General features: G+C 38.6%; 1 protein-coding gene across 3 annotated transcripts in view; it reads right to left on the bottom strand.

The window, feature by feature from the left end:
* Positions 1–17,594, bottom strand: part of LOC135172635 (homeotic protein ultrabithorax) — a 145,952-nt gene that overhangs the window by 28,427 nt on the left and 99,931 nt on the right. For 2 of the 3 annotated variants that reach the window (XM_064138832.1, XM_064138830.1), the window contains one exon: positions 2,479–2,877. In XM_064138832.1, the coding sequence (XP_063994902.1) occupies positions 2,570–2,877 (308 nt within the window). In that variant the 3' untranslated portion in view covers positions 2,479–2,569. Of the gene's footprint in view, positions 1–457; positions 749–2,478; positions 2,878–17,594 lie in introns of those variants that run through there. The other variant, XM_064138831.1, reaches the window with a different exon arrangement.

Genomic DNA, 17,594 nt, shown 5'->3' with positions numbered 1-17,594 from the left:
GATTTTTTTTCATTTATTCGGGAAACACGTACCATGTCTTTAAAGCCCTGAACCCGTGGTAAATTGATAAGTTCTGAATGAGAAGATTTTTTTGGATAATTTTATTGCACAGATTCAACTGCAAAAAGTTGAAATTTGATGAATTAATTTCTGATTCGGTTCAAAGTATTCGTTAGCAAATAATTTTTCATGTGTGTTAGAGAATTGATGTTGCATTTATCCACAAACATATGAAAAAAACTCAGTAACTTATGAAAATGTCTTTAAGATATTCATTTCACGTTAAAAAAATTGTGACATTAAGTTGCCTTATTGGAACCTTCAAATTGAAACTTTATAAACCAAATAATTTTTAATAACCCCAAATGTTAATAATCTTCATTGACATTCACTCCAGACGGCTTATTGAATAATAATCTCATACCCGAACATAATTACCAGGTCTGCAATTTAATTTTAACCGCCTGGAAAGGCTCTCTCGCTCTTCCATTACTACAAATTCCAAATTTTAGGCAAAAAGACTTTTTCAAAAATCCATATTCACAAAATGTTCAAACGCACACAAACTATACTTGAAGATTAAAATTTTCTTTTTCAGGAATTGAGTCAGGGTTCAAGAACAATTTGACTCTTTTCAGGTTCCGCCATTTTTCAGCCAATCCCCGAGATTGTGGTTCGCCAAAACCTCTCGGCTCACACGATGCAATCGAGTACAGTGAAGTAGTAAAGTCCGATTTGAATCACGAAGCTGTAACATTTTAGCGTTAAACATATAACGAACCGTCGGGCGAAGAGAACTATCTCTTTTTAGGTACGTGTTAAATGCAGGCGTGCCCGCGCACGCGAATGGAATAACTTAGAGAATTATGAAGGCACACGCTTGCGCGCGGTTTAGCCTCATTAGATATACCGTCGAAAGATATCTTTGGAGATGGTGAATGAGAAGGCACTGCCGAGTACTGGATGGGTACTTGGGATATGCAGATGGATCGGAGTAAATTTTTTTTCCGCTCTTTGCCGGCGGCCGCATGACTCGACGCGCTACGATAAATAACTTGTGTCGAATAAACAAGGAATTACAGTGCGTACAGCCATGGACTTTCAGCGGGGGGTAAATTGCCCTCCCCTGACCAATCCATGTCACGTTGACGTATGGGTTTGATACAGTGTGCCGTGTGTACCGTCGGGTAAATGGAGTTATAATCGTGGTTTGAGATTCATGAGAATTTCAAGTTTAACGGACCGGAGTCATCGAAAAATAATCGTAAAGTACAATTCTGCCAGGTTAAATTCACGTACGACAAATACGGAGATCGGTTGTTCGACTGATCCTGTTAGTCGAGTCAGTCAATACGAAGAGAAATATTTAATAAAAATTATGTGTCTTTGTGTGATTTGGGAGCGAGGTAAGATGGTCGCTAATGTTACGGAACCGTCACTGATTTTTTCCTGAACATACCATAATTATTGTCTAAATCGTCTGTAGAAAATTACGAATTAGTATCGGGTAAAATTTCCAGGAAATTCCGCAATCGCTGAGGTAACTAGGAGTTCCGTAATTTTTACGGAATATTTCTCTCAGTGTACGGGATTTTTTCTGAAAGTCCCGCAATTTTATCTGAATCGTTCATGAAAAATTATGATATTGCTACGTAAAATTTCCCAGGAGATAAAATAATCGATTGAAAAACTACGAGTTCTGCCATTTTTCTTGAACATTTATCGGTGTATTTTGTTGGCTCAGGCACACGTACGAAATTTGTTGGTAAAAATTACCGTTCCGTTCGGTAACAAATTATAATTTAATGAAGAGCAGCGTAATACATTAACCAAAATGTCTATTAATTGTTTAATTGTCAATAAAATACCAGCAAATAATGTTGAAAGGATTTGATTCCGACCGAGGATGCCGTCGGCTAAATGACGGTTCAATCCTAAGAAAAAAAATCGAACTAAAAATAGATTGATTCTAAACCGAAATATTTATTCTGTAAATTGAAAAAATTGCGGAGATATTCCGGATGAAATAGATTAACATGAAGTTCCATTACCGCATGTTTGAGAAAGATCTCGTTGACCAGATAATTAGAAATTCAAAAGGGTTCCCAAGCGTAGAGCAGCTTAACAAATATTTCTTCAATTTCATGAACAAAAATTGAAAAATTAAATATTATAGACTATCTTTCATAATTGTTATTGATCGATCTTTCTTGCGATACTTAATTAACAAACTAACTACGATAGTTCCGATCGATGTGGAATTATATTGACGACGACGGTGTCTTGAATTATTCAGAATCTCGACAAGTTTATGTGTTCATTTGCGAGTCTTCACCTGAACGGTTCATTAATTCTTCACGGTTGCAATTAAAAAGTGATAAATGTCTTGGAAAATAGACGTACGAGGGGATTAAGATGGAACAACTATAAATTAATCAATAACAATTTGTTCATCACGATTGTTTCATAAAAACTCACCTTAATATAGCTGTGTACATTGTGGTGCTAGCAGTGGATGGTGTGGATTGGCATTTGAGTGATCAGGGGGACTCCGGTGAAGGGCGTACCCCTAGTTACCCCCGTCGGGTCCTCCACCCCCTTGTTGATGGGCAACGGCCGCCGCTGCTGCTGCTTTTTGCGCTTGTGCCTGTTTTTCTTGTTCATTTAATTCCTTAATCGCCTGTATCTCCTTCTTCAGCTTCATTCGCCGATTTTGAAACCATATTTTTATTTGTCTTTCCGTCAAACATAGTGCGTGTGCCATTTCGATCCGCCTCCGCCTTGTGAGGTAGTGATTCGTGTGAAATTCTTTCTCCAGTTCCAATGTTTGATAACGTGTGTATGTCTGTCGGCCGCGTCTGCGTAAGCCATTTGCACCTGAAATAAATAATGATGACGAGAATATTATTATTGGGGTTACGTGATACACGACATTGTGCCGATACTGGGCGACATTATGCGGAAATATTCCAACTTTAAACTGAAATCTGACATCATTATGCGTAAACGGTTCGACATTATGCGTAAAACGTGGGACATTATGCGTAAAACGTCCGACATTATGCGTCAATCGTCCGACATTACGCGCAATTGGCCCGACATTATGCGTAAATAATGCGACATTGTACGGAAATGTCTTAAAGAAATGGGCATCGTAGGACGTCAATACATCAACAAAGTTGGCAATATTTCTCAAACAATGTCACATAAATTTCCCCGTGTGAAAATTTTACAACAATTTTTCTCTCCGCATATACATCACCAAAGCATTCGGGCATTTAGTTTTAATCAAGCCGATATATAACTGTGTCCAGTACCTCGCGACAACTTTTCAAATTAATTGGCCTTCGAATTCCATTCCTGTACCAAAGGTATAGCCAAAAATAATTGACGTTCCAAAACTGGAAGCTTAATTCGCGCACTGTTGAATACCAACTCCCTCCGGGCGATAACCAATGGCTAATTAAGAGTATCAATTAACGAAGAATTCACATCAAAAGAATGTAACGTTTCTTATAAATTAGAGTGAAGAGTCCGTGATGAAAATAAAATATTTCAATGAAAAAGGAACAAGTGCATCAGGAAAAAGCCGAGTACAACCAAAATGTTGAGAGTCAATGTGGAAAGGAGAAAAGTACCCAGTGACTGGGATATAGGTAGTTGAACAGCCACTTGGGTGCTGTAGTGGAATAAGCCCCATCGGGGTGGGGAAAAGGTAGCGCAAGTTCGCCTTATCGGCCGTTACTGCCTCGTAAAACGCTCGTTTCACCTCTATACTGGCATTGCTTTTACTTGGTCTCACTTTCGTACAATATCTACCCTGTGGACCCCGCTGGTTCACGAGTAGCACACACTCACTTGCCACTTGGCATCTTGCATTTTGTACTTCATGTGCCAGAATGAATTATCGTAATTTGATAAAAAGGGTAAAAACTTCTTAATGACTTTTTTGAAAAAAGCCTTTGCACTGAGAAACAACATTATTTCTGCCAAATGTCCATTTACGTCAGGGAAATTTTTATTTTTTCAACCCATTATTTCGGAAATTGAGTAACTCCCTGACAATTTTGATTGGGTTTAAATTGTGACAATTATATTTCTCTAGAACATGATCACATGATTTATAGCTTTGAGGGAACTCCTGCAATAATTATGAGCATTCAATAATTTATCAAAATTCTTCCCCCAAGAAAATCAGAAATTCAGAAAAACTGAATAATTATTAATAGAGTTCGCTTAGGATCACGTAGAAAATACTCATTTTCTAGAGTAATATGATTATCGTAATTTACCTCTAACTTGGTCCCTCTTGGTAGTGACTAGACTAGAGAAATTCAATTTTGAAAAAATGGATATTTCTCCGAAGTAAATGGATAAGTTTTTTCTCCATGTGGCTTTTAAAGTTAATGTACGTGAATATTTAAAATCTCTTCATTCACAATTTTTTAAATTATTTTTTTTTGGATATTTCGGGACCTCTAGTGACTCTTACGACGAATTGTATGAATTCTCCTCAAATTCTGACACCACTTGCACTAATCATGTCCCAGGATAATTCCATACATTCAAAATTCTGAATAAAAAAAAACTTCTCATCAATCCCAGAAATCATAAGCCTCTGAATATTAACCGGATTGAGCCCATTAACCATCGGCATGATAAAGCACGTCCGAAATGGAGTCATAAAATTCTCGAACAAAGAAAAAACAAAAATAACTGTGAAGAAGGGAGGGGGGGGGGGGGCAACTAGATGATGAACAATTGGATGGACGTAAACGTGAGCGGTCCGAATGATTCGTGATTGCGTTGCCAGGCATACCCAATCGACAGATGAACCTGCAAATCCATTCGATTCATGCCGCACACAGTCCCAGCTTTACCCACATTTTCATCACGCCTACGACCTCCACGAATCATTCGGCGCAATAAACGCGTCATATTTACAATCATATCAGCCCCAACGATCTTTTATTGGCAGTGGCTGGATTCATACAAAATGTAAAGGATATAACAGTGGCCAAACCGAGGAAATAGTGGAGTGGATATCAGACATATTTATTATCACGACGTAATCAAGTGGCCCGGCGCCCAACCGGCCGTATCCCTCATCTCGGGCTTTTTCTACAATCGTTTTCGAAGCTGGAGAGGTACCCATGACGCTCGGTGAGTCATTCCCGTGACCATCATATCCCATACAGTTGTTAACAATCAATTTTTTAAACATATAATTGTCAAACTATATAATTAGAAAGCGAGGACTAGTGCATATCATTACTTTTTTCGTCACGACATTGTACAAACTCGGCACGACATGCACGCGCAATATTTCTGCACAATGCGACATTACACGGAGATGTTCCGACATTATACGGACGACCTACGACATCATGCGGAAATTTAATGGCATTCATTTGCGATGCTGTCACATTTCATGACATCCCTCGACTACCTTACGACATTACGCAGGCGGTCTACGACATTATGCGGAAATTTAGGGATATTCATTTGCGATGCTGTCATATTTCATGATATTCCACGAATACGTTAAGACATTATGCAGACGACTTACGACATTATGCGGAAATTTAATGGCATTCATTTGCGATGCTGTCATATTTTATAACATCCCACAAATACCTTACGACATTATCCGGACAATTTTCCATGCTGCGCCAGCATGCAGCGGAAAAGGACTGCACTGCACGTCAAATATTCACATGTTCTATGCAAATTGAAGTTGCCCTCGTGATGTTCGAACTTTAAATCATTTTGGCTTGAAAAAATACGAGCATTTCCCTTGGGTTTGGAGTAAATGCACCACCTCCTCTAATCAAGTGGCCTGGGGGCCAACTGGCTGTATTCCTCATCTCGGGTTTTTCCTCCGACCGTTCTCATGCTACTCATTCTCCATTCTCTCACTGGCTCCTACCATGATTCTCATTCCAAGTTGTCATGCCCGCGTTTTCGGGGTGCGGGGCTCAAGTTATGGCGCTACGTTTATAAGGGTTATTTGTCAACCCCCCAGTTATACCCGTTTTCCATCTCCCTCCCCCTCCCCTTCTCACTGTCTCTCTCTCTCTCTTGCTCTTCTTTCTGGGCTCGTCGACTCTTTTGGAACGGGAGAGGTACCTCCCGAGGGCCACGTGATTCTACAGACTTCCCGAAGTTATAAATAAAGGAGGAGGGCTTCCCCCAATTAAGCCACCCCCATACGTCTCAGCAAAGTAGAAAATGTGACGGAACGGGGGGCTTATTTTTTTCCTTTAAATGGTTATATATCGCGGTTTTTTAACGTCTTATTACACTCGGAATCCAAGCGCTCTCTGACTTCTTGAATTTTTGATGGAGGGATCGTATCGAAATTTTAGGGTGATATGATGCGAAAAATTTTTACTGGGAGGAAAAAATAATGGGTCTACTTGAAAATCGCCTCAGCATCGTGATCCGAAGATGTTCAGGGGTGAACATGCGATTCTTGGAACCGTATGCTGTTTATGGGCTGAGAAAAAAATTCATTTTAGCCATGGGTTGATATGCTTAATAGAAAAATGTTTTTTTCTAAAAATATTTCTCCAAGGTAGACCTTTACAAATATTCCAGTTCTGTTGGATGATTTAATTATCTTGATAGCCATGACCTTGACAAACAAAATTTCATTATTGTCCTAATTTTTCGAATTTGAAATTTTTTAAGTGAAATAATTCGGAATAATTTCAAAAGTTGATGATCGGTATTGAAGTTCATCCGAATTCTCATTCGTGGAATTGAATTTGCTCCACTTGAGACTGACTGGCCGGAAGATTTATCTTGCGAAAAGATGTTGTCTGTTGCTAATCGCTACAAGAATCTATAAGACACTCTATTACATCGATAAGAATTTTTTTTTTGCTTGTGAAGTGCAGAAAAAAATAAAATTTTCACCATTCATTTAACAGTTTTTTTGTTCATCGTATGACGAGAGACGAAGATTACTAAGAAACTCAAGGTTAAACGTAGCTGTTGAGGAGTAATTTATTTTTCTAGAGTGAAATGAAGAAAATATTAAATGAATGAAGTGAGAGGTTGAAAAATAAGTGTGCGTAGCTGTTGAACCAAGGGGCTGACTGAATTTAATGCTAAACTCATGGAATGGGTATCATCCGGTAGATGGATAAGGGTGTAGAATGGCAAGGGGTCTCTATGCATACCTCTCACGAAGCAGCGTGAAAATGTAAACTACAAAAGGGCCGGGAAAGATACTCTCAACGGAGAGACAGTGAAATGGAATGCAAAGGAGTGTGCGAAGGGTAAGGAAATAGTGGCAGTGGGGGAGGAGGAGCCCAGTACATCCAACGAGTGAGCTCGGGAAAAATATTTCCCTACCTCTTGGGCATTTCTTGAGAAATACCGGGCGTTTTTCGTTCAACGTTTACTCACGTGATATATGTCTTAGGGAGGATAACTCTCGAGGATTCGGGGAAGATGGAGGTTTGCATTTTAACGCACAATTGTTGGAAAAATGTTGATGAGTGTGAAGAAAAGAACTAACGAGAGTTTCACGTTTTCTAGGAATTTTTGGTGGCGGTTAAGGGGAAAATCTCCAGGTCACAATCAAAAGCCAGGACTTCATAAACCCGAGACTAATGGCAGAGTTGTAAAATAAAGCGTATTCTTGGAATTTCTCAGTACAACTTTAAAGTTTTGGATTAGTAATTTGGGGTCTCAGTTTAAAACTTGAAAGTTTCATTTCAGAACTTGAATACCTCGTGTTACAGCTTTTAAAAATTCTATGTTCAGGTGTAATATTATTAATTTTGAATGGGATAGTGGAAGATGCAGTTTAACCCTCCAAAGTTTGGTAATTAAACTTAGAAGTCTCAAAATTAAACTTGAAATGTCGAATTAAGTTTTCTGAGAGTCCAAAGTTCTGATTTTGAAGTCTCAAGCTGTTTAAATCCTCTCAAAGACTAAAATACTGATGTTTGACATAATAGTCCTCCTGCAATTCCTCGAAAGTCTTAAATAGAAGCTACTCAATTTCATTTTGGGACCTTAAAAACTGATTTGGACACTTCTGGACCTGAAAATTCAATACTGAAACCCAAATTAAGACAGAAAAAATTTGGAAACCCGTGGAAGTCTCATATAAAAAAATCAAAAGTCTTAGACCGAACCTTTCAAAATTTTAACCCGAAAACCTTTGAAATTTCAGAACAAATTTCTTTTTGAATCTTCACAGCAGCTCCTGCGTTTCGTTAAAATCCCCTTCCGCGAATTATCATCGCTCATCTCATAAAATTCGAAGCTAACGACGTCTATGAGGCACCCACCAGGGAGACCTCCAAAAGAAAATGATGCATATACGCTGCCCCCCAATAATCTTAGAACTGCAAGCCCTAGGAACTTCAATAATGCCACGAGCTCTACATGAAGATATATTCGTGCGGTGAGTCTCGTGGAGCTTGGCGGATACCCTCGCCAATTCACTTACTTTGATTTGATTGGTTTCCGTGTATGATCTGGTCTCAGTTTGACTCGTATGTGCTATCTTTATCATTCCCCTTCCAATTCTCGAAGACAGAGGGAGGCTTGGCATTGGATTTTGCGAACCGCGAGAGACGAGAGTTATTCCAAAGGCACCCCTAGCAGCAATCAACGTATTGGCTGTTCTTATTAGACTTGGCAACTGTAACCATCGCCCATTTCTCCCTCACTACCCTTTCATCGACTGAATGAGAAAAACTCCAGAAACATTGAGACGATGTAAATCGAACTTTCTGGAAGGAAATAAATTATAGTCTTTGATAAAGTGGTGATCGGTACCATGAAATGGTATTGGGAATGAAGATTTAGACATTTTTTTGGGAATATGTTTTTTTACTCGGAGAAGAGAGAGAAATGGTGGAATGGATGTCTCTGACCATTCGAGATGCGATAAAGAATGAGAGCAAAATTTTAAGTTTATTTGTTGGTAAAAATAATGGATGAAGTCAAGTGAAAGACAGTCACTTGTGTAGGAAATCTTGATAAATTCCAGAATTTGTTGAAAAATGCAATTGTCAATGATTTGTGGACATATGGACTTGGGGTACTTTGGACACAATGAGCCAATAGATTTGTAGTCCAATATTCTGATTTCTGTTGAAATTTATCATAATCAAAACATTGAATTAAGTATTGTTTGAATTTGCAATGAATTAAAATCTTTTTAAACATATTCAGGTGATATTCGTTCGTTTGCAACAAATGTTTTTCATGAATTTTAATAATAAAATTGTCTTCGCAATGAAGTGTCTTAATAAAAGAACATTTTTACAAATAATTTTAACTGATTTGAAGACTTTTCATAAAAGTCTTAATTATTTGAAATATTTGAATCAAAAAGTTTGAAATATGTAATTATTCATGAACGCAAAATCAATCAATCAATTTTTCCAACATCTTAAATTTTCTACCTCTATTTAAAATGTTAAAAATCTGATTTTTAATTATCCATTCTCGAAATATTAAAATTAAATGGTCTCGTGAGAGATTATTGTACCCTAAAATATCCAGAGTTGGGCTTTTAAAATCTCAAATTCCGAATTTAGTCATCACTTTTTCATTGAATATCTCATCGCGAAACCGCAAAATCCATTCATCGTCGGCGGAACCTCAGATATCAAAGACCCCTCCGGAAACATTCTCATTCCGTTCGACTCTTTCAAATATCGATCAAACGGAAACAGTCGGCGTGTTCTCGGCGAGCGAATACCCTCAGAAAACTCAAGTGAGACTCAACCAGTCTTACAGCTGGCCCTCGTTACCCTTATATTTCGCACTAAGTAAGTTTACGGGGGTGTTCGCCCATTTCACGTATTTATGGGGGACGGGCATTACGTCATGGCCGGAAGGTATACTCAGCGCCCGCTGTGGAAGCTCCCCCTCCTCCTCCCCAACCCCCCTCAGAAGCCTTTCTCCACCCCCTTCTCCTTAAACACACATTCCTTATACTGTGGAGAGCTTTAAAGCACCATATGCCTTCATTTTCCTCGTTAACTCTCGGCTATATTTTGTATTTTACAACACAAGTTATTAATTAGAGGTGAATAATGGAAATCTAGCGTTGGTACAAGACAACATCTTCTCTCTCCCTCTCTCTCTTTCTGCCAATTTTTCTATTTTAAGTGGAAACAGAACCGCTTTCTTGATATAGAATGTTGAACTTTTATTTTTTATGTACAATTATTATTTTTTATTTGCAACAGCCGCAAGATAATAATAGCTAGCGATTCTTATCTGCCAAACTATTTCAGGAATTCGTTTAATGCGTTATTTAGGCAATGAAGTAGTTCAAAATTTGTCCTGAGAAATATTGAAAATTTGTTCGCATTTCACTGAAATTTATAATTATTTTACAATTCAGTGGTCAAACGCGATGAGGCGCATTCGCTTATTGCCCAGTTTTTGATGAATATCTCAGAATCTAGGACACATAGCAAAATTTTTATCAGAACCTTTTTTGTGGAACGAATTGAGGGCTATAATAAATGTTATTATAAAAAATTCGCTATCTCTCTTCAATTCCGAGATATTTCACGAAAACTCGACTCAGATATGAGTCGACTTATCTCGTTTTACCCCTCATTCCTGAATAATAATTATTTAGTTATGGGTCCTAAATCCTCTGCTGTCCCAACATTCCCTATCGAAAACTCTGAATTTGGTATCACAAGTCACAAGAATTTTTTTTTTTTAAGTAGAATAGCGGTTTATTGGGCAGACCAATGTTGTTCTTCTCGCTCTTCGTGAGTTTTCCCTTTACCCATCAACTCGAAACTTTCTTCATGTTACTTTCCATCTTTCCAACAACCCTCGGGTTTTTAAAATGAAAAGAGAGAAGTATCGCACTGAAGCGAGAGGGAGAATGGAAAAAGGGCGAACAGCGGGAGGAAAAGGCGAGGGACGGAGGCTGTAACTCACGCCCCCAAGAGGATTACCTACCTTCGCTTGGTTGGTGAGGGACGAGAGGGGTGGGATGTACCACCAAGTTGAGCTACGGTCTTTCTGCGTAGCTACGCGTTTCTCATACCAAATGTCTCCGGCTCATAGTTGCGTATGTATTTGTGCTCACGTTTTACTTATATATTGGAGTATGTAACGTGTACCAGTGACGCTTGCGAACGGCTGCTGGGACGAGTCCAGAAATACCGAGGTCTTGAGACTTTGGGGGTGGAAAGGAAAGGGGTTCGTTGCCGACTTTACATATAATAAGGGCGCGACGGAGGAGAGGAGAATTATCGCAATTACGAGACATTTGCCAGCGGATTTTGGGGGATTGAGGGAAGGGCGGGAAGTTTGGGGGACATTGTGGTACAAATTGAGATGAGAAGAGATGATTTTTACGGTTGAGGAAGACGAAAAATGGAGTCGAGCTCTCGGAGGAAAATTGTAAAAAATATCATTTGAGGTGATTCCATGGGTATTTCAAATTTATAAATTATTTGTAATAAAATGTATGAGGCATAGATTTTATATATTTTTTTTCATACATCGGACCAATATATTCAGCCGTAGGTTTTTTTTAAATGTGAAATTTTCCGTATGAGAGAAATTTGATTTTTGTAGAGGTTCATTTTTGATGATTTGTGTTACTTCTTTTTTTTCTAAATTTCGTCTATTTTAATTCCATTAAAAAATATCAGAATCTTGATATTGGATTCTGGCTTTATTTTCGATTACCACAATTTTCTGTCTTGATTCTACATCGCTAGAAATTAATTTTTCAATGTAGAATTTAAATTTTAAAAACACTATTGAAAGCCTTTTTTAATGCTTTCTTTTCAAAATGTTTTACTGTTAACTTGTGCTTTTATAATCAGTAATTAGAGATAGATTGTCAAGGGAGAATTGCAAATAAATTAGTGATGAAACAGTAAATTTTTTTCGAATCATTTCTCCACCGAAGATGCATGAAAAAAATTGTAATGATCTCCCCTCAGGTTTGACAATATTTTCCAAAAGACTGATAAGATGTACTAAAAACCATTTTTCTCCATTTATTCAGGGGAAGATGGCCGATTTTGCGATCGTGGGAATGATGAAACGAGGAAAAGCTTCGAAGGGCATGAAGATATATCGAGAAGCCTTGAAGTTACGTGACGCGAGCAAGAATGTCCCGCCGGTGATCGCAAAAGGGGTTTTGCCTTAAGAAGAACGAATGGAACGCTTCTGAATAAGATATCGGCTTTACCACATTTTTTTGGGTATGGAAATGTACAATAAATGACGACAAAAAGCCGGTGACGATCGAACCTTTCTGGTCGTTCTTCAGGATTTCAACGATTCGACTTGAACCAGAACTTTTCAGTAAAAAAATATAGAAAATATCCCACATTAACAGGAAATGAGTTCCATTAAAAAACAATCTGTTCCACATGAGATCATTCAATGGACTGATGGTGATGATTTCAATTATTATGCAAAATACTTCAGCAACTTGCAACATCACAAGAGTTGATTTTATGACACGACATTGACTAATATCAAATGATTTGATCAATTGAATAATTTCATAAATTAATTTTATTAATAAGTAATTTCGGTAAAAATGAATTTATGCAAATTATGGTAAATAGATCTGAAATCCTGTGAATCGATCTTTTGAACAGGCAACGAAAAGTTAATTCTGCATCAGGGGAAATTATTTACTCTATAAATATCATCAATTAACTAAAAGCATTGAAACAAAGTCACAAAAGTACTGGAGAAAATTACGAAACGACCTTTTATTGGTTATCCCATGACAGATATTCATAAACAAATTTTTTCTCGAGTGTACACTTGGTCTCACCACAACGATTCTATTACTACTTAGAAAATTATGATGTCTCATTGGAAACATCGTTGTTAATCACAATTAAATTGATTCAACACCACCTGATGATTTCATCGAGAAAACACATAACTTTACTACGAAATAACTTTTATTTTTCAAAATGAAGATGGTGAAATTCATTTTACCTGTCTCACTAGCTTTTCAAAAAATAATCTGGTCTTGAATCTCTTGAAAGATAATTATCGTGAATTCTTCCTCTTCACCATAAAATTCCCTATTCAATCTTCCCCGCAACATGATACGTTACCTCACCAACAGTATCCAATGAAACTAAATGTATTTATCTCGGTTACGTATCCGAGTGACTCCACCTCTGTCCCCAAGAAAATTGAAATTTCCCAGTGGAGTCGACATTCTAGCGTTTCCTGTAGTCCCTGAATTTATGTCTTTTCTTGAGTGAACCAACAGCCAACATCAAAGAAAAACAGAGACAACAAAACCCTCAGATTATCCAAACCCTAAAATCCTAATTTCCAATTTCCCTGAAATCCTCCGTGAAAACAACCGATGAGTTAAAAAAACAGTAAAAGAAGAGAAATATTTTTCCATAAAAATAATTTCAACTGTAATATTCCTAAATAACAATATTCCCAGATCAAATATTCTCTCCTATAACATTTCCCCGGTCTAATTATTAATTCATAATATTTTTTATTATGATTTTCTAAAATAATATTGTGAGCCATGTGATTACAATAAGCGATCAATAATTCCATAATTACAAAACTTAATGAATCTCCAGATCCACAGAATGAAATCCTTAACCACCCGAACCGCGAGAAAGTCCCCATCAGAAGCCCCGATTCCCCAAAAAAATCGGAATTCCCAAAATTCCTACCCCTATTCAAACACCGTACAATTTCCAAAACCCCCATAATTACGTGACGACTGACCATATTTCGAAAAATATCCTTAAGCGACGCGTTGAAGCACCAAAAAGATCATAACCCGAAACGCCGAGGCATGAAAGACCGCGGGGAAAAAAAAACCCATCGGCCGTCAGCTGGTGAAGGAGATGGCATGCAAAAGAGTCCTCCCCCTCCCCCACTCCCTCCCTCGCCAACCCTCTCACTCTTGCAAGAGCAAGCCGGTTGTAAGGCGACACCTCGCTCTACCAAATCTTCCTTTACTTCATCCTTCCTCCCATCTTCCTCATCCTCCCATTGCGATGATTTCCCACTCTCCGGACCATCGAGAATCGTTTTATTTCATTTTTTATCCTCTGATTTTTTTTATTTTTGTCCCTCGACAAAATTTTAGATTCACGGCACGAAGCAGCCGCGCTGTACACAGCCTCACCGAAGTCTCCAGGGTGAGGAGGACGAACAGGGTGGTGGGAGGGGGGGAGAGGAGCTGCAAAACATACCACATAGCAGTTCGATACGCAGGTGGGCAAGACCACCACCCCATGACACCCCCCATCCCCTCCTTTCCTCCCACCCCGTAACGAAACCAATCGTTCGTCTTACTTACTTCGGATTCACGTTCGCATGGATAGAGGGAGGGGGGGGGGAGTAGGGGGAAGAGGTCTGAGGGAGGAAAGGAGGGTGGGATCACACATAACACACACGTAAGAACGAGGAGGGAAAAGAAGACACGGCAGTGGACATGCACGCATGTACAAGGAACGAGCGAATGATATACTTCGGTCACGGAATGGACACGATCCGGGGGCCCCGACCGTACGGGCAAAATCCAACCTTTCTTCGGCCATATATCTGCGTCTTAAAAGGAATTTCAGAATATATTTTACATATGGTTTATTGTCGAGGTGGAGTTTCTAATGCTGAGGTGATGGTGGCGATGGGGGGTGGGCAATTTTTCATGATTTTTTTAACAAACATTTTTTTTTCGGTTTTAAGAGATAAGTTGAATTTAGTTAGTGGATTCACTGGAAAAATGAGGGTCAGGTGGGTCCACTGACACATTTTTTTGGGATCAGAAGGGCGGAGGAGTTGAGTTTGAGTTTTTAGGGGCACGAGGGTTAAATTTTTTTTTAAGATGTTGAAATGTCGGTTGTAATCATTATTTTTTTTTTATTATAAATGGATAATTAAAGTTAGTGAAATTCCCGGAAAACTTTCCTTTCCGGATGAATTTCATTTGCTGGAAGATTCTGAATATGGATAGAGATGTGTTAACATCTCTATTCATATTTAACGCTCCGAACAATTATTTACAGGAAATGGTGGTAGTTAAAAGCATCACAATTCTTTAATTACTTCATCACCTTTCCTCTAAAGGAATATTTCCTTTTTTTCTAGAATTTTATATTTTTTTAATCTTTTCAATTTAATTAATGATTCATTTTCTGATCGACTAATTCTTCAATAATATTTGAAAATAATTCACATCGTCGTCAGATATTTCTATTCACACAATCGACACAAGAGAATATATCTTTTCAATTTTTCCATAAATCCGTTACTCGATATCATCTTCTAAAGACCCGAAAAACCGAAAATACCCGCAATTTACCCCGAGATTATAAGAAAATTGCTGAGTAGAGTTTATAGAGGTCAAATGCATTCAGCACGGCCGACACGATGTTTTCATGGAGTTTATTCCAATGAGATAATGTACGTAAATGCATAATCTGTACACGTTCGATGTCTGCGGTGCAGCATAATGACTTAACTTGTACCAGTTAACAAGTATCAGCGGTTGATTTGATAATTCGCCGTGAGGTACGTGTGTGACGAATAGGGCACCACAGAGCGGTTCGTTTGAGAATGAAAAGGATCAATTAAGTTGATCCCTCCATTTTCAGTCTAATCTTCGGCTTCACGTGCTCCTTGATGTAACTCGGGAAACCATTAGGTGTCTCGTTTCGCCCTATTGCGGGAGAGCGCGTGTTAAGGGCAGACCCGGGATGCGGGGACCGATGGGGCCGCATAAGAGACGCCCGGGTCCCCACTAAACTCGGCCGGATGGTGGGGAGAGCCGGTTTCAAACGGGAGACGACGCCATCACGCACAGCGAGTACCGCGAGAAACTATCATTATGGGAGGTGGGAACGAGAGTCAGCGTTTTCGAATATTTTTTTAACGCGTGATTAATGTCGGGGTAATGTTGAACTTCGGGATAATGTTGGATGTCGTGGGATACTTCATAAACAAGAGATATTGAGGGGGGAGGTAGCGGTGACGGTTAGGGAATGTAATGACAAGTGTTGGATGTTGCGGTGACGATTAATGTCGGATCAGCATGACACGGCAGAGAGACATTAGACGTTGCCCCAGCATTGACAGATGAAAAGACTAGACGTCAGGGAAATAGTTGATGCTGGGAACCCATTAGATATCAGACAGGCGGTTAATGTCGGGGGGAAATGATGTAGAGACCATGTACGTAATGTCGGAGATTTTTATTTGGATATTATTTGATATCGGGGTAGTAACTACTCGTGGGACGATGTCACTTGACGCAAAGACGTCAGACATCCAGGTGGCATTGAATGCTGGAGAGACATTCAATGTCGGGGAAAGACTTAATGTCGGGTATTCATTGTCATCAAAATATTTCATGTCAAGAAGACATTAATGTCGGGGTGTACGTATGTTATCGGAATCTTTGATATCCCCGAGACATGAAATCTTCTAATGAGACGACATAAAACGCCTGTATTTTATTCAATGCCAGATACGAGTAATGTCGGAGCGTCAATTAACGTCATCATCTCACTAAATGTCGATGAAATAAACCCATTCTTGCCGATATTTCAATAACTACCAATACCACCATAACGAAATATCAAATTTTATCCTCGAATACCGCTCGTTAATAAACGCAACAGAATGAAATGAAAGAACGTGCAGAGAGAAGAAATTGAATAAACAAAAAGAAAACTTCATAGGCCCCATTACTCAAACTACCTCGATATAAACGTGTGGGTGTACGTGCGAACAGATGCAGATGCGCAAGAACCGTAGCACTGTGTGTAAATGATACCCATACCCATTCACGCATATACACGTCTGCCCACATTTGTGGTGCTATCCCTTTCTTTCTCAGTGGCCTCAACCCAAGCCTCATGATTATTCCTCACCGCGTGCGAAAATAATAATGAACTCACATAAATTTCCAGACAAAGTTTTTGGCCCGAACTAGTTCCGCAGCTACTTCATTCCCCGTTCTTCTATATATGTTTGTGATTCAAAATAGTGGGGTAGATCTGCGATGATACGCGCCAGGTAGCTGCCAAAAATGTTTCGTTGCTAACTTTTGGCATATTTAAACAGTGAATCCCGGTCAGGGACGAGTAATCTTCATTTTGAATTCAAATGTATCCCATTGTAGCGGAAAAAAAAATACATAAAAACTTTTCCTGAATCCTCACACATTCGGGGGATATCTCAAAACTTTTGAGAGTCTTCGTGAGACGAAAAATGTCGTTGGATATTTATACTCCGTGAGTTCGTTGGTTTTTCGTTCTCTTTGGAAATAAATGGGGAATTCATGAATGAGCGTGTGAGGAAGTGTTATTGTTAATGAATGAATGGATTATCATGAAATAATCGGGGCGATCACGTTCGTTGATATCAGGTTATCGTGAACGAGTGGACAGTAAGATGGCGCGATTTGTTGAGGTTTTATTGTTGTTGTTAACAGTAAATGAAAAGATTTGTGATATTTTCCGTTGATAATTGAAATTATTCTTTTATTAAACAATCACCCAGAAAGAAATTGAATGGTATCAATTAATTTTATCAAGAAAATATATTCAATTCAATTAAAT

The sequence above is a fragment of the Diachasmimorpha longicaudata genome, chromosome 2 (genome assembly GCF_034640455.1).
Source record: "Diachasmimorpha longicaudata isolate KC_UGA_2023 chromosome 2, iyDiaLong2, whole genome shotgun sequence".
NCBI lineage: Eukaryota > Metazoa > Arthropoda > Insecta > Hymenoptera > Braconidae > Diachasmimorpha > Diachasmimorpha longicaudata.
Note: the sequence above shows the minus strand (reverse complement) of the source record. Positions and strands in the feature narration are given on the sequence as shown.